The sequence below is a fragment of the Chrysemys picta genome, chromosome 2 (assembly GCF_011386835.1).
Source record: "Chrysemys picta bellii isolate R12L10 chromosome 2, ASM1138683v2, whole genome shotgun sequence".
In the NCBI taxonomy this organism is placed as follows: Eukaryota; Metazoa; Chordata; order Testudines; family Emydidae; genus Chrysemys; species Chrysemys picta.
In genome coordinates, this window is record NC_088792.1 from 61,442,930 (window position 1) to 61,467,149 (window position 24,220).

General features: G+C 43.7%; 1 protein-coding gene across 2 annotated transcripts in view; it reads left to right on the forward strand.

Moving 5' to 3' along the window:
* LOC112061493 (ATP-dependent translocase ABCB1-like) overlaps nucleotides 1-13,616 on the forward strand; it is a 64,861-nt gene extending 51,245 nt beyond the window's left edge. For both annotated transcript variants that reach the window (XM_065583288.1, XM_065583289.1), the window contains 7 exons: nucleotides 2,497-2,597; nucleotides 4,563-4,703; nucleotides 5,209-5,365; nucleotides 7,606-7,803; nucleotides 8,685-8,891; nucleotides 9,876-10,022; nucleotides 11,444-13,616. In XM_065583288.1, the coding sequence (XP_065439360.1) occupies nucleotides 2,497-2,597; nucleotides 4,563-4,703; nucleotides 5,209-5,365; nucleotides 7,606-7,803; nucleotides 8,685-8,891; nucleotides 9,876-10,022; nucleotides 11,444-11,641 (1,149 nt within the window). In that variant the 3' untranslated portion in view covers nucleotides 11,642-13,616. The remainder of the gene's footprint in view (nucleotides 1-2,496; nucleotides 2,598-4,562; nucleotides 4,704-5,208; nucleotides 5,366-7,605; nucleotides 7,804-8,684; nucleotides 8,892-9,875; nucleotides 10,023-11,443) is intronic.
* Nucleotides 13,617-24,220: the final 10,604 nt, after the last annotated feature.

Below are 24,220 nucleotides of genomic sequence, written 5' to 3' on the forward strand. Positions count from 1 at the left end.
AGACATGAGGGTTTGTTGCAGAGGGTCTGGGGGAAATAGGGGCAGCTCCACATTTTCCCCGTCTGTCCCTTTTGTGTGTGTGCTTGAATCTCGAGGACCCACTAGCTCTCTAGGGGAGTCTTAGCTTCTCTGTCCACCCTCTGCATGTGAGGTGGAAATTGGGGGGGGGCTTGCCTCTTTGGGGGTGTCTGAGCCCTGCATCTGACCCACCTCTGTTTGCCAGGCTCTGAAGCTGCCTTGCCCAGCCGTGGAGATCTATCTGCCTTCCATGCCCCCTCTCATGTGAGCCAGGGTCTGCAGTAGGCATTGCTTTCTGGAGACATCTAAGCCCCCCTCCCTACCTCCTCACATGAATTGGAATCTGGGGTGCTTTGTCCCTCTAAGGGAGTCTGGCCCCCTCTCTCTACCTCTCCCCATGTGAGCTTGGATCAGGGGAATCCGGGTGCTTTGAGTGGGAAGCTTAGAACAGGCATGCTCAGAGCATGCCCCAAGAACACACTGCTGAGAGAGGGGTGAGGAGCTGAGAATGGGCATGTCAGAAACTCTACAGGCTTGGGGAGGGGGAATGGAAAAATCCACTGGCATGAATGGAGCAGTTCATATGTCTCAGAGCTAGGTGACCAGGTGTCTCAATTTTAGAGGGACTGTCCTGATATTCGGGGCTTTGTCTTATATAGGTTCCTATTACTCCCCACCCCGTCCCGATTTTTCACACTTGCTGTCTGATCACCCTACTCAGAGCTAGATTCTGGCTGAATTCAGGCTGGGTGTTCACTTTCACTTAGCTCTAGCTAAGGTGGGGAAGCCCTTCCTGTTTAAAGGATGACTACTAAGTATGCTAAAATCTGTGTGTTTACACAGATTGTCTTGAAATTTGCTATGTGTCATGAAAGCGTAGGATAGAGTGAGTGATCCAAAGATGGGTCATTTGAGTATGGGGTTCCCCACAGCCTCCAGGGGGGGGAAATTAAGTTCACAGATTTTAGCAACTTTGAAGTTGTAAGCCCACCCTGAGCAGAAATTTGAAAATGAAATGTAAACTTTTGTTTTAATTTGGAGAAATGGAATCTGAGCACAGCTGATAATTAAGAAGGCTCTCAAACTGTGTTTGAAAAAAAAATTAATTACAAGGGGTGATTGCCGTGTAAGAGTAAGTAGGAAGAAGGGGCTGTTTGGGGTCTAGCGCAAGGGATGGGGGCACAGGTGCCGACTCTGTGGGTGGAAAAAAATTGATGGATGCTTAGCACCTACTGGCAGCCAGTTCCATCCCTTCCCCCCTCCCCAGCGCCTCCCGCCCACCGGTGGCCCCGCTGATCAACTCTTTCCCCCTCCCTTCCAGCGCTTCCTGCCCACCACAATCTGCTGTTCCTCGGTGTGCAGGAGGTGCTGGGGGGAAAGGGGAAGCACTGGGGATGAGATGCGCTCGAGGGAGGGGGAGGAACTGGGTGGGAATAAGCAGGGTGGGAAGAGGCGGGATCGGGGTGGGGCTTTGGGGGACTGGGTGGAGTGGGGATGGGGCCTGGAGCTGAGCGGGGGCTTGAGCACCCCAGGGGAAAGGAGGAAGCCGGCACATGAGGAGGGGGATAAATGAGGATGGGTGGTGGGGGAGGGAAGAAGGGTTAGAGGCTCAGATAAGGGGAAGGTGGGGATTGGGGAAATGTGAGGGGAGAGGATGGGGAATGTGAGGGGTGGCAGAGGAATTTGAGGATTTGGGGGTGGGCCGTCAGCCCTGAATTCTCCTCTTCTGTGAATGTGCCTGCATCTGGGGGAGCCCTGCTCCTCCATGTGAGCTGGGATCTAGGGACCCTGCTCTTCTTGGAGTTTCTGAGCCTCTCACCTTGCCCCCCAATGAAGCCAGGATCGGGGGGGGGGCTAAGATCATGCAAATTTCAACATCAGAAATCCAGAAAATGAAAAGTTACGATACACGTCACCCCTGTGGGAATGTTGGCCAAAGGGTGTGGGGGAAGGGCCTGGTTTGGAGGAGGGGTGGACTGGGTGGGCCTGGCACATGGCTGGGGAAGCCTGGCAGAAGCAGGAGCAGGAGTCCCCACTGGGGATGGGTAGTAGGAGTGTGGGGCTCACCCAGCTCAATGTGCCGCTCAGGCTGCATAACCAAGGTAGCATGCAGCCCTCCAGTGAGCTGCTGCCTGGGATGTGTGTACTCAGAGCAAGGAGCAACTTCTTACCTTTTAATGGCTTCTATAGTGCCAGCTAATGCTACTGTACAACAAAATGGACAGGTGGGGGAGGAGTACTTAGGAATCACATAGCAGCCACGTTGGCTTAGTAGAAAGACCACTGTGTGACCTTAGGTAAATAATTTAATCGTTGTGCCTCAGTTTTCCTGAGAATGATATTTAATCTCCTTTTTTAAACAGAAAAACACTTGGAGAGCGAAAGATGAAAAGTGCTACAGATGTGCTAACTACGTAGTGGTAGGAGGAGACTCAAACATAAGAGAATACTTCATATCTGTCTTGTCTCCCGATTTAGATTTCAACGGAAGCGGTTGAAAATATAAGAACTGTGGCTTCATTAACTAGTGAAGATGCATTCTATGAGAGATATAATGCAAGTTTGAATGGTCCATACAGGTAGGATTTGCTCTCAAACAATTCTGTTTTTTAAAAGCAACGAATACATATTTTCTTAATTTAAAACTACTCAAGATTTATTCATATTACATTCATTTGAAGACTGAAAATATTAAACACATAAATTATTTGAAAAGATTTTGGCAGGGTAAAATGTGTTTATTCAGTTTCTTTAAAATATGTTCTTAGATGCTATTGTATGTGATGTAATTTTGTGTGTGAGAGAGAATGTAATGACCTGGTATAAAGTTTTTATTAACATGAATATGGGATGTTTACTTGCTTCACAAGTACTGCAGCAGAATGAGTTTCATAGGTCAAGTGGCAAAGACTTTATACTACATAACATCACCATGTATTATGACTTCTACTACAAGTAAGGACTTGCTGGTCTTGAAATAAGGTGCATTTCTTTTTCCCCTTTGGCCTTTTCAGTCACACTCCACAAGCTAATCACTCCAGGGGCTAATTTCTAATATCCAAATATGTCAGACATTTTCCTAGTCTCCATTTTATTTAAATGAAATGATCTACCATCCATTTTGTTTCTTTCCCCTTAAATATGTTTTAAGTAAAAGCAGGTATTGAAAATGATAGTCCTCTGCCAATGACAGTTTTATGATTCAATATTCTATAAACCATCAGTATGAGAAAAAAAAATCTATATTTCATTGGAGAAATGGGATTCTCAGCTTTAGCACTTGTCTCTAGTCCTCTCAGATCATTGTATCACAATATTATGATTTATAGAGAAACTATTTTGGGAAACATTTAAAAAATATATGATCACTAGAGATAAGTGAAAATCTGAATTTCCATCCTGTGGTCAATTCTAATATTTCAACCTCTCTTTTGCTCTGAAGTGGGACAAAATGTGAAAATATATCAATTTTTTTCACGGAAAGAAAAGGTGTTTTTTTAGAAAAATTTCAATTTAGAAATGGCAAATCATTCCATTTTTGCTTTTTTTTCTCCAAACAAAATATTTTTATATTCCTAAATAATTGAAATATTAAATTTTTCTTTTGTTTAACTGATTTGAAAGTTTTTGTTTCTATCTAGTTCAACATCAAACTGCATTTCCCTGTTTTGGAACATTGCCTCTCTTATGGGCCGGGCTCCCTTGTTGGACTACGTCTCCCATGATGCAGTGTGGTCTCCCCTCTGAAATGAGTGGCATAATGCATTATCGGAGTCACATGGCTATGGGTGCAAAGCAGAAATATTTCAATTCAGGTCAAACCAACCCAGAATAAAATATTTTGTTACTTTTTTCCCAATGGAAATTTTCAAATAGGCAGAAATTGCGTTTTCTGTTGAAAAATAATTTTGTCAGAACTAGAACCAGTTTCTTTGTCACAGCAAGGTCTGCACATAATTAAGGTGATCCAGTTTTACCATCCCACACAACAACATTGGTCACCATTTAAAAGTCACCACTGTACAGTGGGGTCTGAGTTGCTAGTTTTTCCCTCCTGTACTCAGAACAGGCAATATCTGCAGTGCTTCAGTTATGCTGTGTTGTAGACATGGACTGTTCTATGATGACCACTACATTTATCCAAATTGTCCAAAAATTCAAGCATTCAAAAATCATAAGGGACTTATGGAAATTATCAATTTGCTTTGTGTCCGATTGCTTTGGCCATCCATAAACATTTATTCTAGAAACCAGCATTCCAGTGTTAAAATATTTTGACTATTAAAGGTAATTTTATCGTAAAGTCCAATACAGCAAACAGCTAGTTGGGATGAAGGGATCTCATTTGCCATAAGTTCTCTCCAGAGGCACCTTCATGGAGCCCCTAGTGTGCAGCTTTATTAATTATTATTATTTATTATTTGAGTGAGTGAGGTATAGGGTTTGCCACCCCAGTCCAAAGGTCTGATCTTCTTCCAGCCAGTCTCTGCTCTTGGCATTTCATGACAATTTTTTCCTTTAACATAAATCTTTTCTTTTATCAGGGACTCTCTAACAAAAGCCCCACTATATGGACTTATCTATGGAATAGCCAAATGTGCAAGCTACTTTCTCAGTGCAGCAATCTTCAGATTCGGGGCATGGCTCATTGCTAATTGTTATACAAACCTTGAAAATATATTTATGTGAGTATACATCAGTTCAAAGGCAGTGATTTCAACACATAGTAATTGTGTATCAGTCTAGTTACTGAGGCAACAGTGCAAGAGGTCCAACAGTTTAGAATCTGGTCAGGAGTTCAATTCAGGCAGAAGGGTTATTTCTGGGAGAGGAATCTTGAAACAGTTGTGTTGGCATGTATAGAGCCTGGCTCAGTTTATTTACTATGGAGAAACTTTTACTGCTGACACTTCATTGCAGACAACAGGCTTTGTGAAATGCTTCTGCGTGGAGAAATTACATACTATTAGTCGCCCATAAAAATATTTGTAGCTGTAAACCTCTGTTTCTAATCCTTTGTATGTAATTTTTCTAAGCCATAAAATTCTAAAAATATCCCAATTCTCAGATTTATAGATAGTGTTAAGTCTGTTTATTTTAAAAAAGGAAAACAATATTTGTAATTTATGAACAATAATAAAAAAGTCTCTCTTTAGATGAACTGAAAGATGTTTTGTGTTTGGTTTTCAGAGCCTTTTTTTCAGTTCTATATGGTGTTATAAGTGTTGGGCTGTCCACTTCTTTGGCACCAGATTTTGGCAAAGCTAAAGTTTCTGCCCAACGAATCTTTCAGCTTTTGGATCGGAAACCCTTAGTTGACAGCTATAGTGAAGAGGGTACAAAACTGGTAAGGCCATTCAGAAAGCTCTTGAAACTAACAAACCTGGTGGTTCTGTATTGTCCTTAATTGTATTAATCTTGTTAAATTGCCTTTTGCAATGTCACAGAAGACAGGACCAGACAGGTAGGGTAAAATTTAACAGCAATAACTAAAAATATTTATATTTGCCCAGTGCCATTTAATACTTTTTTGCTTCAGAAATTAATAGAATACTTTTAAGCATGGTTCTGTTCTGAAAAATGACTGGAAGAATGACATTTCATTCACCTGTTCTGTCCGTTGGATGTATTCTGAGGCCTTGTCTACACTACCGGGATATGTCGACCTAAGTTACGCTACTCCAGCTACGTGAATAATGTAACTGGATTCGATGTAGCTTAGGTCGACTTACCGCGGTGTCTTCACTGTGCTGCGTGGACGGAAGATGCTCTCCCTTTGACTTACCTTACTCTTCTCGTTCCGGTGGAGTACCAGAGTCAATCAGAGAGCACTCTGCTATCGACACCTGCAAATTAATTGCAGTAGTATCGATCTCTCTGGAAGTGAAGAGAAGCCCAGAGTTATAACTGCTTTCTTTAGCAATACAAGTATGTTTTCACAGCTTTTTACTCCTGTAAATTATGCAGCTGTGTGGGAGAGTGAGTTAGATTCTATTCCTTCTTGTGCATCAGCAACAGACTGGTTTGCTAAGTTCCAGTCAGCTACATCTGTGTAACAGAGAGTCAAGGTGGGTGAGTTAATATCTTTCATTGGACTAAATTCTGTTGGTGAGAGAGACAAGCTGTCGAGCTTACACAGAGCTCTTCTTCAGTTCTGTATAAAAACTCGAAAGCTTGTCTCTCTCACCAACAGAAGTTGGTCCAATAAAAGATATTACTTCACCCACCTTGACTCTCTAATATCCTGGGACCGACACGGCTATAAGAACACTGCATACAACATTTGAGTAACCTCATTCAAGTCAAAGGGGTTGCACAAGTATTAATGAGGATGTAACTTGGCCTGCAGAACCTTTTGTTCCTGGTGATTATACGTGAGATGGAAAGAACCCAGATTGTCTCTCATAGTCCAGTGTTGACTGTTAGAAACTCATCTTTGTATTTGTTAACTGAACACATTTCATATTGTCTCTCAGTGCTTTCCATAAATGCTTTTACAAGCAGAACCAGCCTTTCAGAAACTTGAAATTGCTTTAGAATTCTAGCTTTTGGATAGTGGCCTCGATTCAGAAAAGGACTCAGGCACATACTGTAAGCATGCCGGTAACTCATGTGCACAACTTTAAATCACACAAGTGCTCGACTACTTTTCTGAATCAGCTCCACATGCCCAGACTACTAATGCTCCAGGGGAAATATCTTCTTGCGGATAAAGACGTTAATTGAAAGTGAAACCACTCTGGGCCAAATCCTGATGCCAGTGAAGCAGCTGCCTTTGACTTCAGTGAAGCTAAGATTTGGCCCAAAGAGTTTGAACCTTGAAAAGTCCAGTTCTCTAGGTGCTGTAAGAGCCCATTGTACTCGCAGTGCTGGTATTGTGGTCCTGGAGCTGTCCCATCCCCCAGGCATCAGAGAAGGCTCCCACAGTCTCTCCTAACATCTCCTTCACTCACCCTTGTCTTCAAGTCTTCTTCCTTGCTACCTCTTATACTCAGAGCTCCCTTCCTACATAAAAGAGCCAATCAGCTACCCTTTTCTTATTCAAACCTACACTTAAAACATAGTTGTCCTTGAAAACTATGACTAATCCACCAAAGTAAAAATGTTTAACCTAATCTGAGATCTGATGTTCACCTTGTACTATGTTCATCCTCTGTACTATGTGTTTAAATTACACTATTTAGAGAGTGAACTCCCAGGGGCAGGAACTATGTTTTTCTCACACAATGATAGTGTCTGGATTATATGTATTGATGACATAAAAGAGAGGTATTAGGGTTGTTTACTTACCTAAAGTAATGATAGTCCTTGCGAACCAGGCTGAAAAGGAATGATATAAATGAGAGAGAGATGCAGAAAAATACCACTCAAGAAGGAGGTCCTGTACACAGAAGATATCAATCCAATCACACTGCATATTTAAGCAATAATAAACAGACAGAAATGCTCTGGGTTTGACAATGCCATACCATTTCTAATTGACTTGTCAATGCCTTCATTTAAATGACCATACTGAGTTGTGTTTGATGCTTCAGTACAAGATAGAGAGGTCTTCTGTCATACACTTGTGTTTTCTAATGTTTCTAGAGTCACTTTGATGGCAACATTGAATTCAGGGACATCCATTTTGTATACCCTACAAGACCAGAAGCTCAAGTTTTGCAAGGACTCAGCGTGAAGGTTAATAAAGGACAGACGCTAGCCTTGGTGGGGAGCAGTGGTTGTGGCAAAAGCACATCCATTCAGCTGCTGGAGAGATTTTATGACCCTATGGCCGGACAAGTGGTAAGAAGAGATTTGTGAAGCTGTTAATGCTTAGAGCTTATAGAACAGTTCTTCAAAGTATTTTACAAACATTAAATCATCTGCACAACACCCCTTTGAGGTGGGTAAGTGTTTTTATGGGTCCGGGTAGGTAGAGAAGACTTGGGACTTGCTTAAGGTAGAGTCAGGAGTAGAACTTTGGGTCTTCTGACTACCATCCTGGCTTTAGATCACTAGATTGCATCTCTTTGTTGATTTACTTAATATATTGGAGGGGGCATAAGAATATACTTCCCATAATGTAACCCTTGTCCCTAGTCCTGTAGTCATGTTAACATGATGCAATTTGAGGTCTAATTCATCACTTGATGGGACTTTTATGCAAGTCCTATTAATGATGATGGGAGATCCAAGACGAATAGCCTAGAGATGGTGAGTCAAAAGATGTTTGAATAAATGCCCAAAGATGTGGATTCTTATTGGAGCTCTTCAACCGTCTAGGTCTAAGAAGCTCATGAACAGACTTTCTCATGAGATCTCTGGTACCTGCCATCATCAGTAAAGATGGAAATTCTGTATGCAGATCTCGTTATAGATTGGCAATTCCACATCTACTATGGAGCTAGCAGAGCAGACGTGCACAAAAAAAAAAAATACTTCTGAGAGGAAAAGGTTATCTGAGCTTCTTTAGAATTTTCAGAGTTTTGGTTCAGTTCAATTTTGGATGAAAGAGCCGATCATCTATTATTTGATCAGAAGTGGTTCACTGACCACATTACTTTTACTGTAACTCTAACACAGGTCAGAGTTTTTTACAGATTGGTGTTTCACATTTACATTGTACGCCTGAGGAGGAGTATTGCATTCTGCAGGGAATGATTTTTCCCTTTTTCTGTTTCTAGTTTGCAGACGGGTTCGATACCAAGTCTTTGCATTTGCAATGGTTAAGGTCCAAATTGGGTATTGTGTCACAGGAGCCTATTTTGTTTGACTGCAGCATTGCTGAAAATATCCAGTACGGAGACAACAGTAGGGTTGTCAGCCAGGAAGAAGTTGAAGAGGCAGCTAAAGCAGCAAATATTCACACCTTCATAGAAAATCTCCCAGAGGTAAATGAAAATGTCTTTCCAGTCTCAGTGTGGGGTAAATACTCACTGTGACTTATCTAAGCAGCTCCCATTAATGCAAAACAATATGCTTTTTTGTTTTTTTTTAAAAAAGCTTATTTTCTTGTGTATACAATTCTCAAAGAGGAAAATAAGAAGCTGATGTTTAAAAATGTAACTTGCAATATGTATTAACACAGACGCAGTCATAATTAGCTAAATCAAATGCAAAATCTGAGCTCCAGTTTTCTTGTTTTCCTCTACCACAGTGATGTTCTATAACAACTATAAAAGAGATATTTGATTCTAAACCTTTATTTTCATTTCCTCATAAACTTTGCCAATTCTTTTTCCTTTTTTGGCAGAAATTTTTCATAGTTTTAGTCTTATCTGAAAGGTAAAATGTTTCAAGTACATCTTAACCTTCATGTTTGCCATGGACTTAGTTCTCAAAGTGGAGAAAGACGTTAGAAAAGCGCAAAGAAATCGGGCTTCCTGTAGAGTTGCATAGAATTGAAAATGACAATTGAAAGTTGAAAAAAACTTACCCGGTATTTCTTTTTCATTACCACCTAGTTTTTGAAAATGTACTTAGAAAAATGTTTTGGATGTGTAAGAAATAAACCATCACCTCCTGAGTGTGGGTCTCTAGGGCCTGGAAATTATAAAAGTCACTTGAGCGCTATATGTTTAAGTACAAGTGTCTTTGACTAGACACATCAGTGGTTGCACCACTTGGGAGTTAGTCTTTTTCTAATGCTGAAATGAATTTTCATTACAGAGCAGTTATCAATACGTGTAGTTGTAGATATGCATTTTGATTCAAACAGTTAATAAAATCTTATAACATTTTATTTTTTATTGAAAACCATTACATTATTCTTTTTTCTTTCACGGTGGAAATGCTTAAGACAGTACATTATCTGCTATTAAAAATATAACTTTCTGTTTCTAACTTTCCTTCACAATGAATATTTACTTATACAGAAGTATAATACCCGAGTGGGTGACAAAGGAGCACAACTTTCTGGAGGTCAGAAACAAAGAATTGCAATTGCTCGTGCTCTAGTTCGTAAGCCAGCAGTTCTGCTTCTGGATGAAGCCACATCTGCTCTTGACACGGAAAGTGAAAAGGTTAGTAATGTACATTCTACCATTTGTAATACACAGAAAATTACGGGGTTCCCACGCTTCACTGCAAAAGCACAGGCACTTCATCTACAATACTATTCTGAAAGTTCCACAAAACAATCCTTAGCTCACTCTCTCTCTATGACCTGCTTTTGCAAGGTGTAGAGTGCCTTCAACTCCTGGTGTCTAAATTGGGAGCTGATGGTAGTCAGCAACACTAGGGGCTGGAAACAAAGTGGGATTTTCAGAACTCCTCAGTTTGGGCCTGCCTCAGTTCCTTCAAAGTCAGTTATGAAGTCAATGGGACTTTTAATGGGTTCACAGTTAGGCCAGTGCTGAGCACTTTGGAAAATCCCATTAATAATTAACAACTTTGAGTTTGAGACAGGTGTCTTCAAACAGAAGACTGTGATCTACTAGAGGAGGCCTTGTAAGGCAAGTCACCAGCTCCGTCCTCTTCCCTTCAGCCAGCAGCACTAGCAGCAAAGTGGGTCTCTTTCTGCACTATTTCCTGCTCTGTCTGGGTGAGCAGGTGTTGCTACAGAGACCCAGAGGGATCCACTCTGCCAGTAGAACTGCTGGCTGTCAGGATAGAATGGAACAATGAAGAAGTTTAATGTTGTCCTGCCTCTGTCCGCTTCCCAGTCCTTTGATCCACCTGCGTTCAGAGGGTTAGAGGGGACAGGCAGGAGCAGCTGGCTTGGAAAAAAGGCTTCAGCAACACCTGCCACCTGTCCGGAGATGTTGTGCAGTGAAGAGAGAGTAATTAAGCTGTCCCCTGCTGCTCAGCTGGCTGAGCTTCCTCACCGCATCCCCCATCTCCAGGAGAGGGGGAGACTCCATAGGGACGAATAAACTGTTCATTTGGGTGGGGACGCAGTAGAAGTGAAAAATGCCACCGTGCAAACCGCCATCCAGTTGTGAGCCGGATGTCAGGATCCTGAACTTTGGATTTTTATGGACAACAAGAAGTGTCTGGCATTGCTGGTACTATCAATGAATGTGCAAGTTTTAGTTTCTCTAAATTTGGCATGTAGTTGGATACAGACAGGATGCAATGTCAAATATAACACACACATTTGGTAAGCAGCCAATATAACAGACAGTTCATTACACCTCTGCAGATTAGTTGTGTTGCATGTTAATCTAAGTTTTATATTGGTCCAACTAGATCCTTATGGACCTCGTTCTGCTAGCCTGTGTTCATGAGAGTAGTCTCAATGACTTCAGTGGAATTATTCACACAAATAAAGGTTGTAATATCAGGCCCCTGTGTTTGAGGCCTCCTTCATGCATGTGAAGTACTGACTCTTAAACCCCAGTGAGGAACACCCAAGTGATAATGTGAAATATAAAGGCAAAGGTGTTACTTAGGAAAGGGAAGATTCTCCAACTAATAAGTTTTTCACTGCATCTGTCTGCAGATTGTCCAGAAAGCCTTGGACGATGCCAGGAAGGGTCGAACCTGCATTATTATTGCTCACCGCTTGACGACCGTCCAGAACGCTGATGTCATAGCAGTGATTCATAATGGAAAAGTAGTGGAACAAGGGACTCACAGCGAGCTGCTGGCAAAGGAAGGACATTACTATGCACTTGTAAATGCACAAGTTTCTCATTAACATTAATGTTACAAACTAATCTATTTATATAAATACACACACAACCCACAGCTAAGTAATATTAAGGATGCACCTCATTCCTGAGATGTCTGCAGGTTCAAAACACAGGCATGTAGTAAAAAACAGAGACAAGACATTTATTTTTTCCTTGTGTCACAGCTTTAGTGTTACTTAATCCTATTGGTAAAATCCTTTGGAGCGTGTTGGTTAATTTTAATCTGCCTTTATATTAATGATTACAAGCCTTTCATGGAAATATATACACTTCTACCCCGATATAATGTGACCCGATATAACACGAATTCGAATATAATGGGGTAAAGCAGTGCTCTGGGGGGGTGGGGCTGCGCACTCCAGCGAATCAAAGCAAGTTCGATATAACACGGTTTCACCTATAATGCAGTAAGATTTTTTTGGCTGCCGAGGACAGCGTTATATGAGGGTAGAGGTGTATTGACAAAATAGATCACAAACTGTTTGTTTATAAATTATTGTTAAAACGTGTATTATTGCCCTCACAGAACTTACTGGTTCTTTTGAAACCATTAAGGCTATTTCAAAAAGACTTAAAAATAATTATTATTCACCCAATGACCATGATGGCTCCTTTTGGAGCTGATTAATGTCAACCATGTAAATAGCTATTTAACAAAAAACTGTGTGTGGGGGGGGTTACCATATGAAGTTAGATTTAAACATTTTTTTGAGCTTTTTAAATGGAGTTTTAGAAATGTTGATCGATCCATGTATAGTCATAGTGGTTTACACAGCTCTGTTATAATATTTTATTATCAGAGTGTTTTTCCCTTAATATAGTCAACCATCATGCTTAAACAACAGTTGAGGAACCTATGTCATCTACTTATTAGAGAGAGACAGACAGACAGACAGACTCGGGCAGCCCTGTTTTGGGTTTGCTTCTGGCAAACTCACCTTTTGGTTTGCCAAGGACAAAATCAAAACCACCTTTGATTTTTGTTTAGTATTTACACCCTATAGGAGCTTGGAATATTTCACACTTTCAGATGCCTCTGCTTACTTGTGACAGACAAAAATTAAAAATAATTATAATATCTTTTGCCCCTTTTGTTTCCCTGCTTCTAGGTCTATGAGGGAAACAAAATATAAAAAACATATAAACTTTGCTCTCAACCTTGCCAAAATACTCTTCCCCATTCATCCTCATCCCCAATCAGCTTTTCTCAGCAGCTACCAGGAAGGGCTACTCCCACTATGGGCCACTGATCCTCTGTAGACACATTGGGAAGGGCTGGTCAGTTTCTGCTAGCACCACCGTGACGTGTGCAGGAAAGTGAGTTTTCACTTCTGGTTATAGAGAAATCAATGGCTGTTCTCACAGTATTTCCCCATTATCCAAACTGGAATCAAATGTGTCCCTTTATCTGGTTTTGTTTTTACACTGGAACCAATTGTTGTCTGTTTACTGTAAAGGTGAAGCCTATAATAAAGAATGTAGAAAATCATTCAAAGATTACACAGAGAGGATGGCCAAACTTAGTTTATTTTAAGGCCACGTAATGTATGAACTATAGAACATCTGTAGCTAGTTAATGGGATCTCATAGTCACATCAACACAGATAATGTAGAGTAGAGGCCAAAAAGCTTCACTGCTCAATCTGTTTCCAATGTGATAACTTTGAACTTGTTTTAATAGAGTTGGGCAAAACATTTGAGGAGACATGCACAATTGGATATTAAAGGTTTAGAAAAGGGCTCTGCTTCGGTCAACGGACAGTACATATGAGCTGCCACATCCATTAGACATATGGTCCTATCATTTTGCCATCTCAGAGAAAGGTGTCAGCATTACATACGACGTACAGGAAAATGATTGTACGTACATCATTCTTGACATGTTGTCAACGTTGTTCATCAGTGCATTCTTCTGTAGCATTAGCCAGCCAAATTCAATCAAGTCTGTATTGCTGGAAAAATCATTTTGAAATAAAAGGCCTGGAGGTGTCAAGTATCAGATCATTCTTTAAAATATTGTGGGATTAGAAGTTGCTAGGGCCAGAACAACCAGCTCTTGCTAGTTAGTGTATTTTAGTCTATGCTTGGAGTGTGCGTTCAATGATGATGCTGATCTTCTGTGTGGAGAAAGGACATGGCTCTGTGGCTGCACCTCACTTCTTAAAACATGAATCTGGAAAACCTCCCACTGTATACATCTGGCCTCTTCACTTGTATTTCGAAGAGGAAATTTAACAGGAAAATGGCAAATACGATGAAGGTAATATGGGTCGGTTCACTTCGTCTTCCACAATTGTACACCCCCACTACTTAAAAGAACCAATATTTATTTATTTTCAGTGTGAATATAATAAAGCACACCAATATCAGTCTCCCATTATAATCACAATTCAGAGCAATAAAACACAACACAACAAAAGCAAATCCCAGACGACATAAAACAGCCAGTGACCAAGAAAACAGAACAAACTCTTCACTTCTTCAGATTTCCAACAGAAACCCCATACAGTCAAATGCCTGTTCAAGTATGTGGACTGTGCTGCATCAATCTAACCAGATCTCTGTGGTGCAAGCTTTGGTAACAAATGATGGCCAAACACTCCCACTCATGTGAGGGGTCCCATAATCAGCCATATTCTCTGGTAGCTTCTCACAATCCACCATAATCACCCCCCACCAGCCTGCTCACATTTTTACCCCAGTCTTATACCACCACTGAAGGATACCCACTTGCATTTTCCAGTCCAGATCAGCTGGAGAGACAGCCCCAGACAGCCTGCAAACTGGTCGAGATACTGGCCAGCAGTGAAGAGGCAAATGTGGTATTGAGCCACCTTTGCAGCTGCCAAATTCTGGAACCGACAGGCAACAACCTGGTACAAGACATAGGAGCCACGCCAGAGGACCTGTAGGCTAAAATGGCATTTTAACCCCACCCGCTTCTGCCTGGCCACAGTTGCTACACTGGGCAGCATCTTTGCCACTCTGCAAAGATAGTATCTTGGCCAGTTTGCAGGCTGTCTAGGCTGCACGGCCAGAGGGTTCCCCTACTTAAGAGGATTCCTCCCGTGCCCAATGTGGCCAGTTTGCACCAGTGTGGCCATGAGCCTGGCCCACAATGCTGGTTGTCACCAGCATTCTGGAAAAAGCATCAGCCCACATCTACTCACTGACTCTAATGGCATCTCAAACCCATTGAAGAAGCGGGAGGGGGCATAAAACATGTATGTCACAACGTATGTTACGTTAGTGCTAGGATGACCAGACAGCAAATGTGAAAAATCGGGACGGGGGTGAGGGGTAATAGAAAAAGACCCAAAAATCGGGACTGTCCCTATAAAATTGGGACATCTGGTCACCCTAGTTAGTGCTTTTCTAAGCCTGCTAGGTTATTGCTAATGTATGAAGTCCTGAGAGAGAAAAAGTGCACCAAGATTTTGGAGAGCAGCCAAAACATAATTAACCATTCAACTCACCTGTAAATTCAGCATAAATTGCTGTCAAATTTGATGAACTCTTTGGGGTCAGGAATCAAATTTACACTGATACATGTGAATTCAAACTGCAGCCATGGTGAGGAGCATAGTATAAATACTTAGACAAACTGATAGTAGGAGATGCCAATTCTGCTGGTGTTAAGGAGTTAAATGTCCTTGTATTCTTATTTGCATTAGTGTAGTACAATCTGAAAGGGTTCTGAAGTTCCCCATTCCCTTGATATCCGTACTTTTGGATCACCTGTCACCAGGTTGTCAGCCAAACAATTTCCACAGTGGTAGCTGAGTTTAACATTTAGCATCGTTTCCTTCCCAAATGTTTCACCTCCTCTAAAATCTATAAAACTCCTATTCACCCCAATCTCAAAGCTGCAGAGGATTGTATAACTTCATAAAGAAGCTACTTCATGATGGCCTTATGGGGATAAGGAAGAATTTCATTGGAATCACCATTTGCAACCCTCAGAGCCTTAGAAACTTTCTCCCTGTTAAAAACAGATTTGCTATAATTTAGGGAAATGAAAAAATAATAAGAGTTTATTCAATTCAGCTGAAATGCTAAATCAGTGTGTCTTTATTTTCCAGGGATTAGCTTTATGAGTCCAATTTAAATTCTGAGCGAGTTTATGAAATTCTGTGACACAATCCATGACAGGCAATAAATAATCTGTTATTCTTGGTTGTAATTGACATATATTGTACCAATGACTTTTTTACTTATGTGTTTATAATTGTGAATATGTCTAGCTAATGGAGAGCGTTTTGGTCTTATGTCATACCAGCAGTTAGGAAAATTCCTGTCACTCAACAGCTGGCCTGTTTAAATGTTAATGGGATGGCTTTTCCCAATTAGGGGAACCATGAAAATACTCTGCAGAATCGTTAAGGTCTATTCACCTGACGTTGCTGGAGGGTTTGAAGTGAAAGTGCTCTCAAAGATCTTGTACACCGTGTTGTTGTAACACTGCTGGTCCCAGGCTATTAGGATATGTCTACACAGCAACTAGACACCCTCAGCTGGCCCATGTCAGCTGACTCAGGATCGCAGGGCTCAGGCTGCGGAGATGTTTCATTGCTGTGTAGACTTCTGGGCTTGGGCTGGAGCTCGGGCTCTAGGACCCTGTGAGATGGGCAGGTCCCAGAGCTCAGGCTTCAGCACAGTGCACACAGCAATGAAACAGCCCCGAAGCCCGTGTCCTGCAAGCCTGAGTTGGCTGGCGTGGGTCAGCCGAGGGTGTCTAGTTGCTGTGGAGACATAGTGTTAGAGACACAAGGGGGACGAGAAAATCTCTCTTATTGGACCAACTTCTCTTGGTGAGAGAGAGACAAGCTTTCAAGCTTTGACAGAGCTCTTCTTTAGGAGGAAGAAGATCTCTGTGTAACCTCGAAAGCTTGTCCCTTTCACCACCAGAAAATGGTCCAATAAGAGCGATTATCTCCCTCATCTTGTCTCTCTCAAAGCCTTGTCTACACTAGGAAAATAGCTACCCTTGTGACAGAAAAATGCCTGTTCTTGATCTACATTAGAACTTGCGCCGTGGATAATAGATGCAATGGAGCTGAAAAACAGCTACAAAATACCCTAGTGTATCTACACTCAATACTTTAGTAAATGTGTTACAATAACAGTGCTGCTGCACCAGTGCTAAGCTGCTACTGTAGCCTGGGATTGGGAATTTTTTTTACCACCTGTTCAGAGAAGGTTTTCATGGCATTGTGATCAAAATGCCCAAACGCATCTACACTAGCGCTTACAACATTGTTGCAACCACGAATGCCGCTGCATTGTTATTGCCAGTTACTATCATATAGATACTAATTTTTCTGGTCCTAAAGGAGAAAGGGGTTCAAATGACACATACGAAGATCTGGCAGTATCTTGCTTCAGTCTCCTACAACTGGAGAAAAAAGGGACACAATGACAGAGAAAAATTTTTTCAAAAGGAAGAGTCTCCATTTGAGGACAGGCTTTGCTTACACTAGAGAAATTTATCAGCTACTCGCCCTGTAGTCTCGCACACCTGTAACATATTTCATGTTCACCCACGGGGCACAGGCACTACAGTTACCATTTCAATTAGACTTATTTCAAGCAAAGTTAACTGTTGCATGATTGCCACTGTGCCAGCCCCTGCCACTTAAATGCCAATGTATGTGGAACTCATTGCCATAGTAACCCTAATGGTAGAAATAGTCCTTTCACTACTAACACACACACTGTACAGGTCAGTGGTTAAGGGGCTCGTATCAAGTACTTTCTGCAGCCCAGTGTCTCCCACAATTCTGGGCATCCAGGCTGCTCTCCTCTCTCTGCAGCTTCGTGGCGGCTGATCAGCTCCACACACTCTGGCCATACCTCCTCTGCTCCTGCTTGCTGCCAGAGTCTCTGCCTCCACTGCACCAGACTGGGGCAGTTTCTGTTGCTCCTGCCTGTACTTTGCAATTTGAGCTGTTTCTGCCCAGCTTTTGGGCAGTGGGGAGCAGCGTTCTTCCGCTCCAAGATTCCTCTCCTCCCTGGGTCAGTTAACTGCTAGGGGATTAACCATCTCTGAGCTCTGCTGCACTATCTCCCTGCCGGCTCCTCTGCCCTTACAGGCATGGCAGAGTAGCCAAGAAAGCACAGGGTTTAATTCAAGAAGTGCTCTATAAGTGAGGCTGCCTGCTTCCAGCCTTTCCTTTCCTCCCTGACTCTGTTAGGTCCTGAGACCAAGAGTCAGACAGGCAGGTTGGTTCTCTTACCCACTGTGGTGGGGTGCCTGCCCCACACTGGGATCTAAGGGGTTAATAAAGCTCAAGGAACGCTGTGCAGAAGGCAGCCAATCAGACAAGGGCTGAAGGGAGAAGCCAAGCAGGGCCAAGAAGGCCCATATAAAAAGGGAGCTGCAGGGCAGAGGAGGGCAGTTCTCTGCTGGGAGCCCAGGGAGGAAAGACTGTGTCTCTGGACAGCTGAGAGAACTGCCAGCACCCTGGACAGAGCAGTGCTGCAAACAGAGACCTGGGGAGTGAGAGACAGCTCCTGGCTGGCTGCTGGATTTTACAGGCTGAGACCCTGAGGCAAGGGCAAAGAGGATGCTGGGGCCACGAGTAAAGTGGCCAGACAATTCGCTGCAGTTGCCACTAAGGGAAGTGGCTGAAGAGAGGACTGCAGTTTCCCCAGAACCAGTGTGTGGCAAGGCTGGAGGGCTGTGTCGCTGAAGAGGATGCTGTAGTCCTTGGAGAGATGTGGGTCCTAGAGCAGGAGTGACTGTGGTGAGGCACCACCCAAAAAGGGCACACTACCATGCAGAACTAATTCCAAAGACTCTCTCAACTGATCCTCAGCTTTCCCTACTCTAAAGCCTGGTCTACACTACGAGTTTAGGTCGAATTTAGCAGTGTTAAATCAAATTAACCCTGCACCTGTACACACAACGAAGCCATTTACTTCGACATAAAGGGCTCTTAAAATCGATTTCTGTACTCCTCCCTGATGAGGGGAGAAGCGCTGACATCGACATTGCCAGTTCTAATTAGGATTAGTGTGGACACAATTCTATGGTATTGGCCTCCGGAAGCTATCCCACAGTGCACCATTGTGACTGCTCTGGATAGCAATCTGAACTCGGATGCACTAGCCAGGTAGACAGGAAAAGCCTCGCGAACTTTTGAATTTCATTTCCTGTTTGCCCAGCGTGGAGAGCACAGGTGACCATGCAGAGCTCATCAGCACAGGTAACCATGCAGTCTGAGAATCGAAAAAGAGCTCCAGCATGGACCATACAGGAGGTACTGGGTCTAATCGCTGTATGGGGAGACTATTCTGTGCTAGCAGAACTACATTCCAAAAGACGAAAAAGCAAAACATTTGAAAAAATCTCCAAGGGCATGATGGAGAGAGGCCACAATACGGACTCACTACAGTGCCACGTGAAAGTTAAGGAGCTCAGACAAGCGTACCAGAAAACCTTTGAAGCAAAGGGAAGGTCTGGGGCAGAGCCACAGACATGTCGCTTCTAGTCTGAGCTGCATGCAATTCTAGGGGGGGCCGTCACCACTACCCCACCCCTGACCGTGGATTCTGATGAGGGGTTACTCTCATCCATGCCTGAGGATTTTGCGGACAGGGAAGATGAGGAAGAGGAGGAAGACGAGCTTGCGGAGAACACACAGCACACCATCCTCCCCAACAGCCAGGATCTTTTTCTCAGCCTGACTGAAGTAGCCTCCCAACCTCCCAAGGCATTATCCCAGACCCTGAAGCCATGGAAGGGACCTCTGGTGAGTGTACCTTTCTAAATATAAAACATGGTTTAAAAGCAACCTTTTTTTAATGATTAATTTGCCCTGAGAACTTGGGATGCATTCGCGGCCAGTACAGCTACTGGAAAAGTCTGTTAACGTGTCTGGGGATGGAGCGGAAATCCTCCAGGGACATCTCCATGAAACTATCCTGGAGGTACTCCAAAAGCCTTTGCAGAAGGTTTCTGGGGAGGGCAGCTTTATTCCGTCCTCCATGGTAGGACACTTTGGCAAGCCATGCTAGTAGCACGTAATCTGGTATCATTGCATGACAAAGCCTGGGAGCGTATGGTCCCAGTGTTTGCTGGCATTCAAGCAACAATCCGTTCTTTATCTCGCTGTGTTATCTTCAGGAGAGTGATATCGTTCATGGTAACCTGGTTGAAATATGGGAATTTAATTAAGGGGACAGAGGTGGCTATTCCTAGTGGGCTGTTTGCCTGTGGCTGAAAAGAAATCCTTCCCTGCAGTTAGCCAAGCAGTGGGCGGAGAGGGCATTGGCGCTGAGCTGTTCGCGTTTGGCTAGCAGGGATCTTCCCTGATACCAGCCACACGATGCGGGGAGGGGTAAAGCGATCATTCCAGAGAATTGGATGTGGTGGGAGGTGTTAGTCTGGTTCCTGCAGGGATCTTCCCTGATACCAGCCACGCGGTGGGGGGAGGGATAAAGAGATCCTCCAGAGAATTGGATGGGGGGCGTGGTTAGTTTCTTTTCTGCTGCTGAATGTTAACAGGAAAACCGCAGCACTCAATGGACTTTGCTTGGTATGTGGGAAAGGAGGGCGCAGAAGCCAAAAGACAATGGCTTACCATGGCCGCATGCAAGCCGAATTCTGTTGCCAGGACCTGCGTCTGTGATCTCTAGCAGCAAAGCCACAGGCACTCAATATTAAGAGGCAAAATGCGACCTTGCACAGAAATCACATGTGCTATGTAGTGTGAATAGTGTTGGTCACCGTGAAAGAGTATAAGCATTGTTCTGCAAAATGTATCTTTTTAAAAAATTCTCTCCTTTTTTCCCTCCCTCCAGCAGCTGCAAATTCTTCAAGCCTCCCTCCTCCGTCCCGAAGGCTATCACAGATAAGGCGTCGGAAAAAGAAGACGCGAGACGAGATGTTCGCAGAAATCATGGAATCCACCCGCAGTGACAGAGCTCATCTGAATGAGTGGAAGGACACGGTTTCAAAGTATAGGAAAGAAGCCAGTGAACGTGAGGACAGGAGGGACCAACGTGAGGACAGGAGAGACGCTCGAGATGAGAGGTGGCGGCAGGAAGATCAGAGGAGGCAGGATGCAACGCTGGGGCTGCTGCGTGAGCAAACAGACATGCTCCGGCGTCTGGTGGAGCTTCAGGAACGGCAGCAGGATAACAGAGTGCCGCTACAGCCCCTGTATAACCCCCCCTTCTCCCTCACCATGTTCCATAGCCTCCTCACCCAGACGTGTAAGAACGCGGGGGGGGGGGGGGGAGGCTCCGTACACCTTCCCATTCCACCCCAGTGGACAGCCCAAGCAAAAGGCTGTTATTTTTTTTACCCTTTTTTAGTGGCCTTTTCCTTCCCACCGATCCTCCTCCCAAACCCCACCCGGGTTCCCTCCCTCTTTTTATAATCTATTAATAAAGAATAAATGATTTTTAAATGATAGTGACTTTATTTGGTTTGAAAGCAAGCTGGGGGAAGGGGGAGGGTGGGTTCCTTACAGAGAATGAGTCAATAAAGGGGGAGGGTTTTCATGAAGGAGAAACAAACAGATATTTCACACTGTAGCCTGGCCAGTCATGAAACTGGTTTTCAAAGCTTCTCTGGTGTGCCCTTCTAATCGCCCTGGTGTCTGGCTGCGCATAATCAGCAGCCAGGTGATTTGCCTCAGCCTCTCACCCCGCCATAAAGGTCTCCCCCTTACTTTCACAGAGATTGTGGAGCACACAGCAAGCAGAAATAACAATGGGGAGATTGGTTTGGCTGAGGTCTGAGCAAGTCAGTAACGATCGCCAGCGACTTTTTAAATGGCCAAATGCACATTCTACCACCATTCTGCACTTGCTCAGCCTGTTGTTGAACAGCTCCTGACTACTGTCCAGGCTGCCTGTGTATGGCTTCATGAGCCATGGCATTAAGGGGTAGGCTGGGTCCCCAAGAATAACTATTGGCATTTCAACATCCCCAACGGTTATTTTCTGGTCTGGAAAGTAAGTCCCTTGCTGCAGCCCTTTAAACAGAGTAGTGTTCCTGAAGACGTGAGCGTCATGAACCCTTCCCGGCCAGCCCACGTTGATGTTGGTGAAACGTCCCTTGTGATCCACAAGTGCTTGCAGCACCATTGAAAAGTACCCCTTGCGGTTTATGTACTGGGTACCCTGGTGCTCCGGTGCCAAGATAGGGATATGGGTTCCATGTATCTCCCCACCACAATTAGGGAATCCCATTGCAGCAAAGCCATCCACTATGACCTACACATTTCCCAGAGTCACTACCTTTCGTAGCAGCACCTCAGTGATTGCTTTGGCTACTTGCATCACAGCAGCCCCCACTATAGATTTGCCCACTCCAAATTGATTCCCGACTGACTGGTAGCTGTCTGGCGTTGCAAGCTTCCACAGGGCTATTGCCATTCGCTTCTCAACTGTGAGGGCTGCTCTCATCTTGGTATTCTGGCATTTCAGGGCAGGGGACAGCAAGTCACAAAGTTCCATGAAAGTGCCCTTATGCATGTGAAAGTTCCGCAGCCACTGGGAATCATCCCACACCTGCAACACTATGCAGTCCCACCAGTCTGTGCTTGTTTCCCTTGCCTAGAATCGGTGTTCCATGGATAGAACCTGCCCCATTAACAACATGATCTCCAAAGCACCGGGGCCCGCAGTTTGACAGAATTCTGTGTCCGTGTCCATGTCCATGTCCATGTCCTCATCACGCTTGTCGCTGCGCTGCCGCCTCCGCTGCTTCCTCACCTCGTTTTTCTGGTCCTGGCTCAGCATAAACTCCACGAGAACGTGCGCGGTGTTTATAATGTTCATGACTACTGTCTTGAGCTGAGCGGGCTCCATGCCTGCCGTGGTATGGAGTCTGCAGTGTTCACCAAGGAAAAAAGGCACGAAATGGTTGTCTGCCTTCTGTTGCTTTCATACAGGAAGGCAGGGAGGGGTGAGGCTGTACCCAGAACCACCTGTGACAATGTTTTTTGTTCCATCAGGCACTGGGATCTCAACCCAGAATTCCAATGGGCGGGGGGGACTGCGGGAACTATGGGATAGCTATGGGATAGCTACCCACAGTGCAACGCTCCAGAAATCGACGCTAGCCCCGGAACATGGACGTACACCACCGAATTAATGTGCTTAGTGTGGCCGCATACATTCGACTTTATACAATCTGTTTCCCAAATTCGAATTATATAAATTCGGATTAATCCCGTAGTGTAGACATACCCTCAGATCACTTCTCTGGAAAGATTTATTTCTTTAAAGCAGGCTTTCAAACATCTGACAAAAGTGTTACCATGTAACTAAACATTATCTGTGTTAGACAACTAAGTGATCCCACTCAGGAAGGTAGAGAGTTTTAGCTTCTCTATTGCATCCAGTTAGATTTAGAGGAACCAGAAGGGATTTCTGACTTCTTTGTAAGTGATGGTTGCACTCTAGAAGGGATAGGAATTATATAGCACGAGAAGGAAAAAGAATGCAGAAAGCTGAAAGCACTTAAATGTGGCAGAACTTTGGAATAGTAAAAGAAATTGCTTTAAAAGGGGGAAATTCCAAATAGTCTGGGCTAATACTGAAATGAACCCACCATAAAAAAAACTCTGAGAAGCCTCAAAGAAACTTGTACACTGATGCCATCTACTGGCTATTGACAGAAGCATCAGAAAAGCTAAAATTGCTGAAATCTGAACACTAATTGAACAGAGCCCAATAGAAAATAAGAGGAGGCCTTCCCTCAGGCCCTGAAACAGGCTATATAAACTTGTGGCCACCATGTAGACTTCAGAATTTTGCTGGATCCCCTTGGATGGCCTTGCCCCTCATCCAGACTTACAGGACTAGATGAGTTGACAGAATCTATGAGTAGGCTGTTGAATCCAGAAATGCTATTTTAGAGCCCCATGTTGTTCAAAAATACAACATAACACAAATAAAACAAAGGACATAAAACAAAAATCCCTGCAGCTGTGGCTCTTGCAGGTCCTGTCCTGTGGGGTGGGGACCTGGCTCACCACTCGGGGTGTTGCTATAACCCTGTCTGCTTGGCCTCATCACTCAGGTTTGGCCCAGTCACCCTTACACCTCCATGCACTGAGTTGCAATGTCCAGAGCTGGGCCCAGACTCACAGGACAGGAACTGCAGAAGCCACAGCTGTGGGGTGAGTATGGGAAGGGCTTGCTCTGTAAACCCTGACACCCCACCCCCACCCCTACCCTCCTGGCACCCAACAGGACCTCCAGCTGTGAGGGAAAATGCAAAATAGAAAAGAAATTCCCAACAGATAAAATGAAAAATTACAAAAAATAACTTCACAGGGCTCTAGCAATCAGATGCTCAGACCAGACTGAGCAGCTCTCCTTCCTCTAGTGTTGCAAGACTAAGAAGAAGGAGTGAGATTTCATTTTGGAGATTGTATTGCTTTCTGTACTTGAATATCACTTACTGTAGGATATCTTACAGAGCCTACACTCTTTAGTGAGGCCTCAAGTAGCCACATTTTGGACTTTAACTAATGCTAGGAGCATGCTCCCCTTTGTAAGCCCAGGCAAATTTACCCAAGAGACTTAAAACAATCACTTTAAGCAATTTGCTTTTGATATTT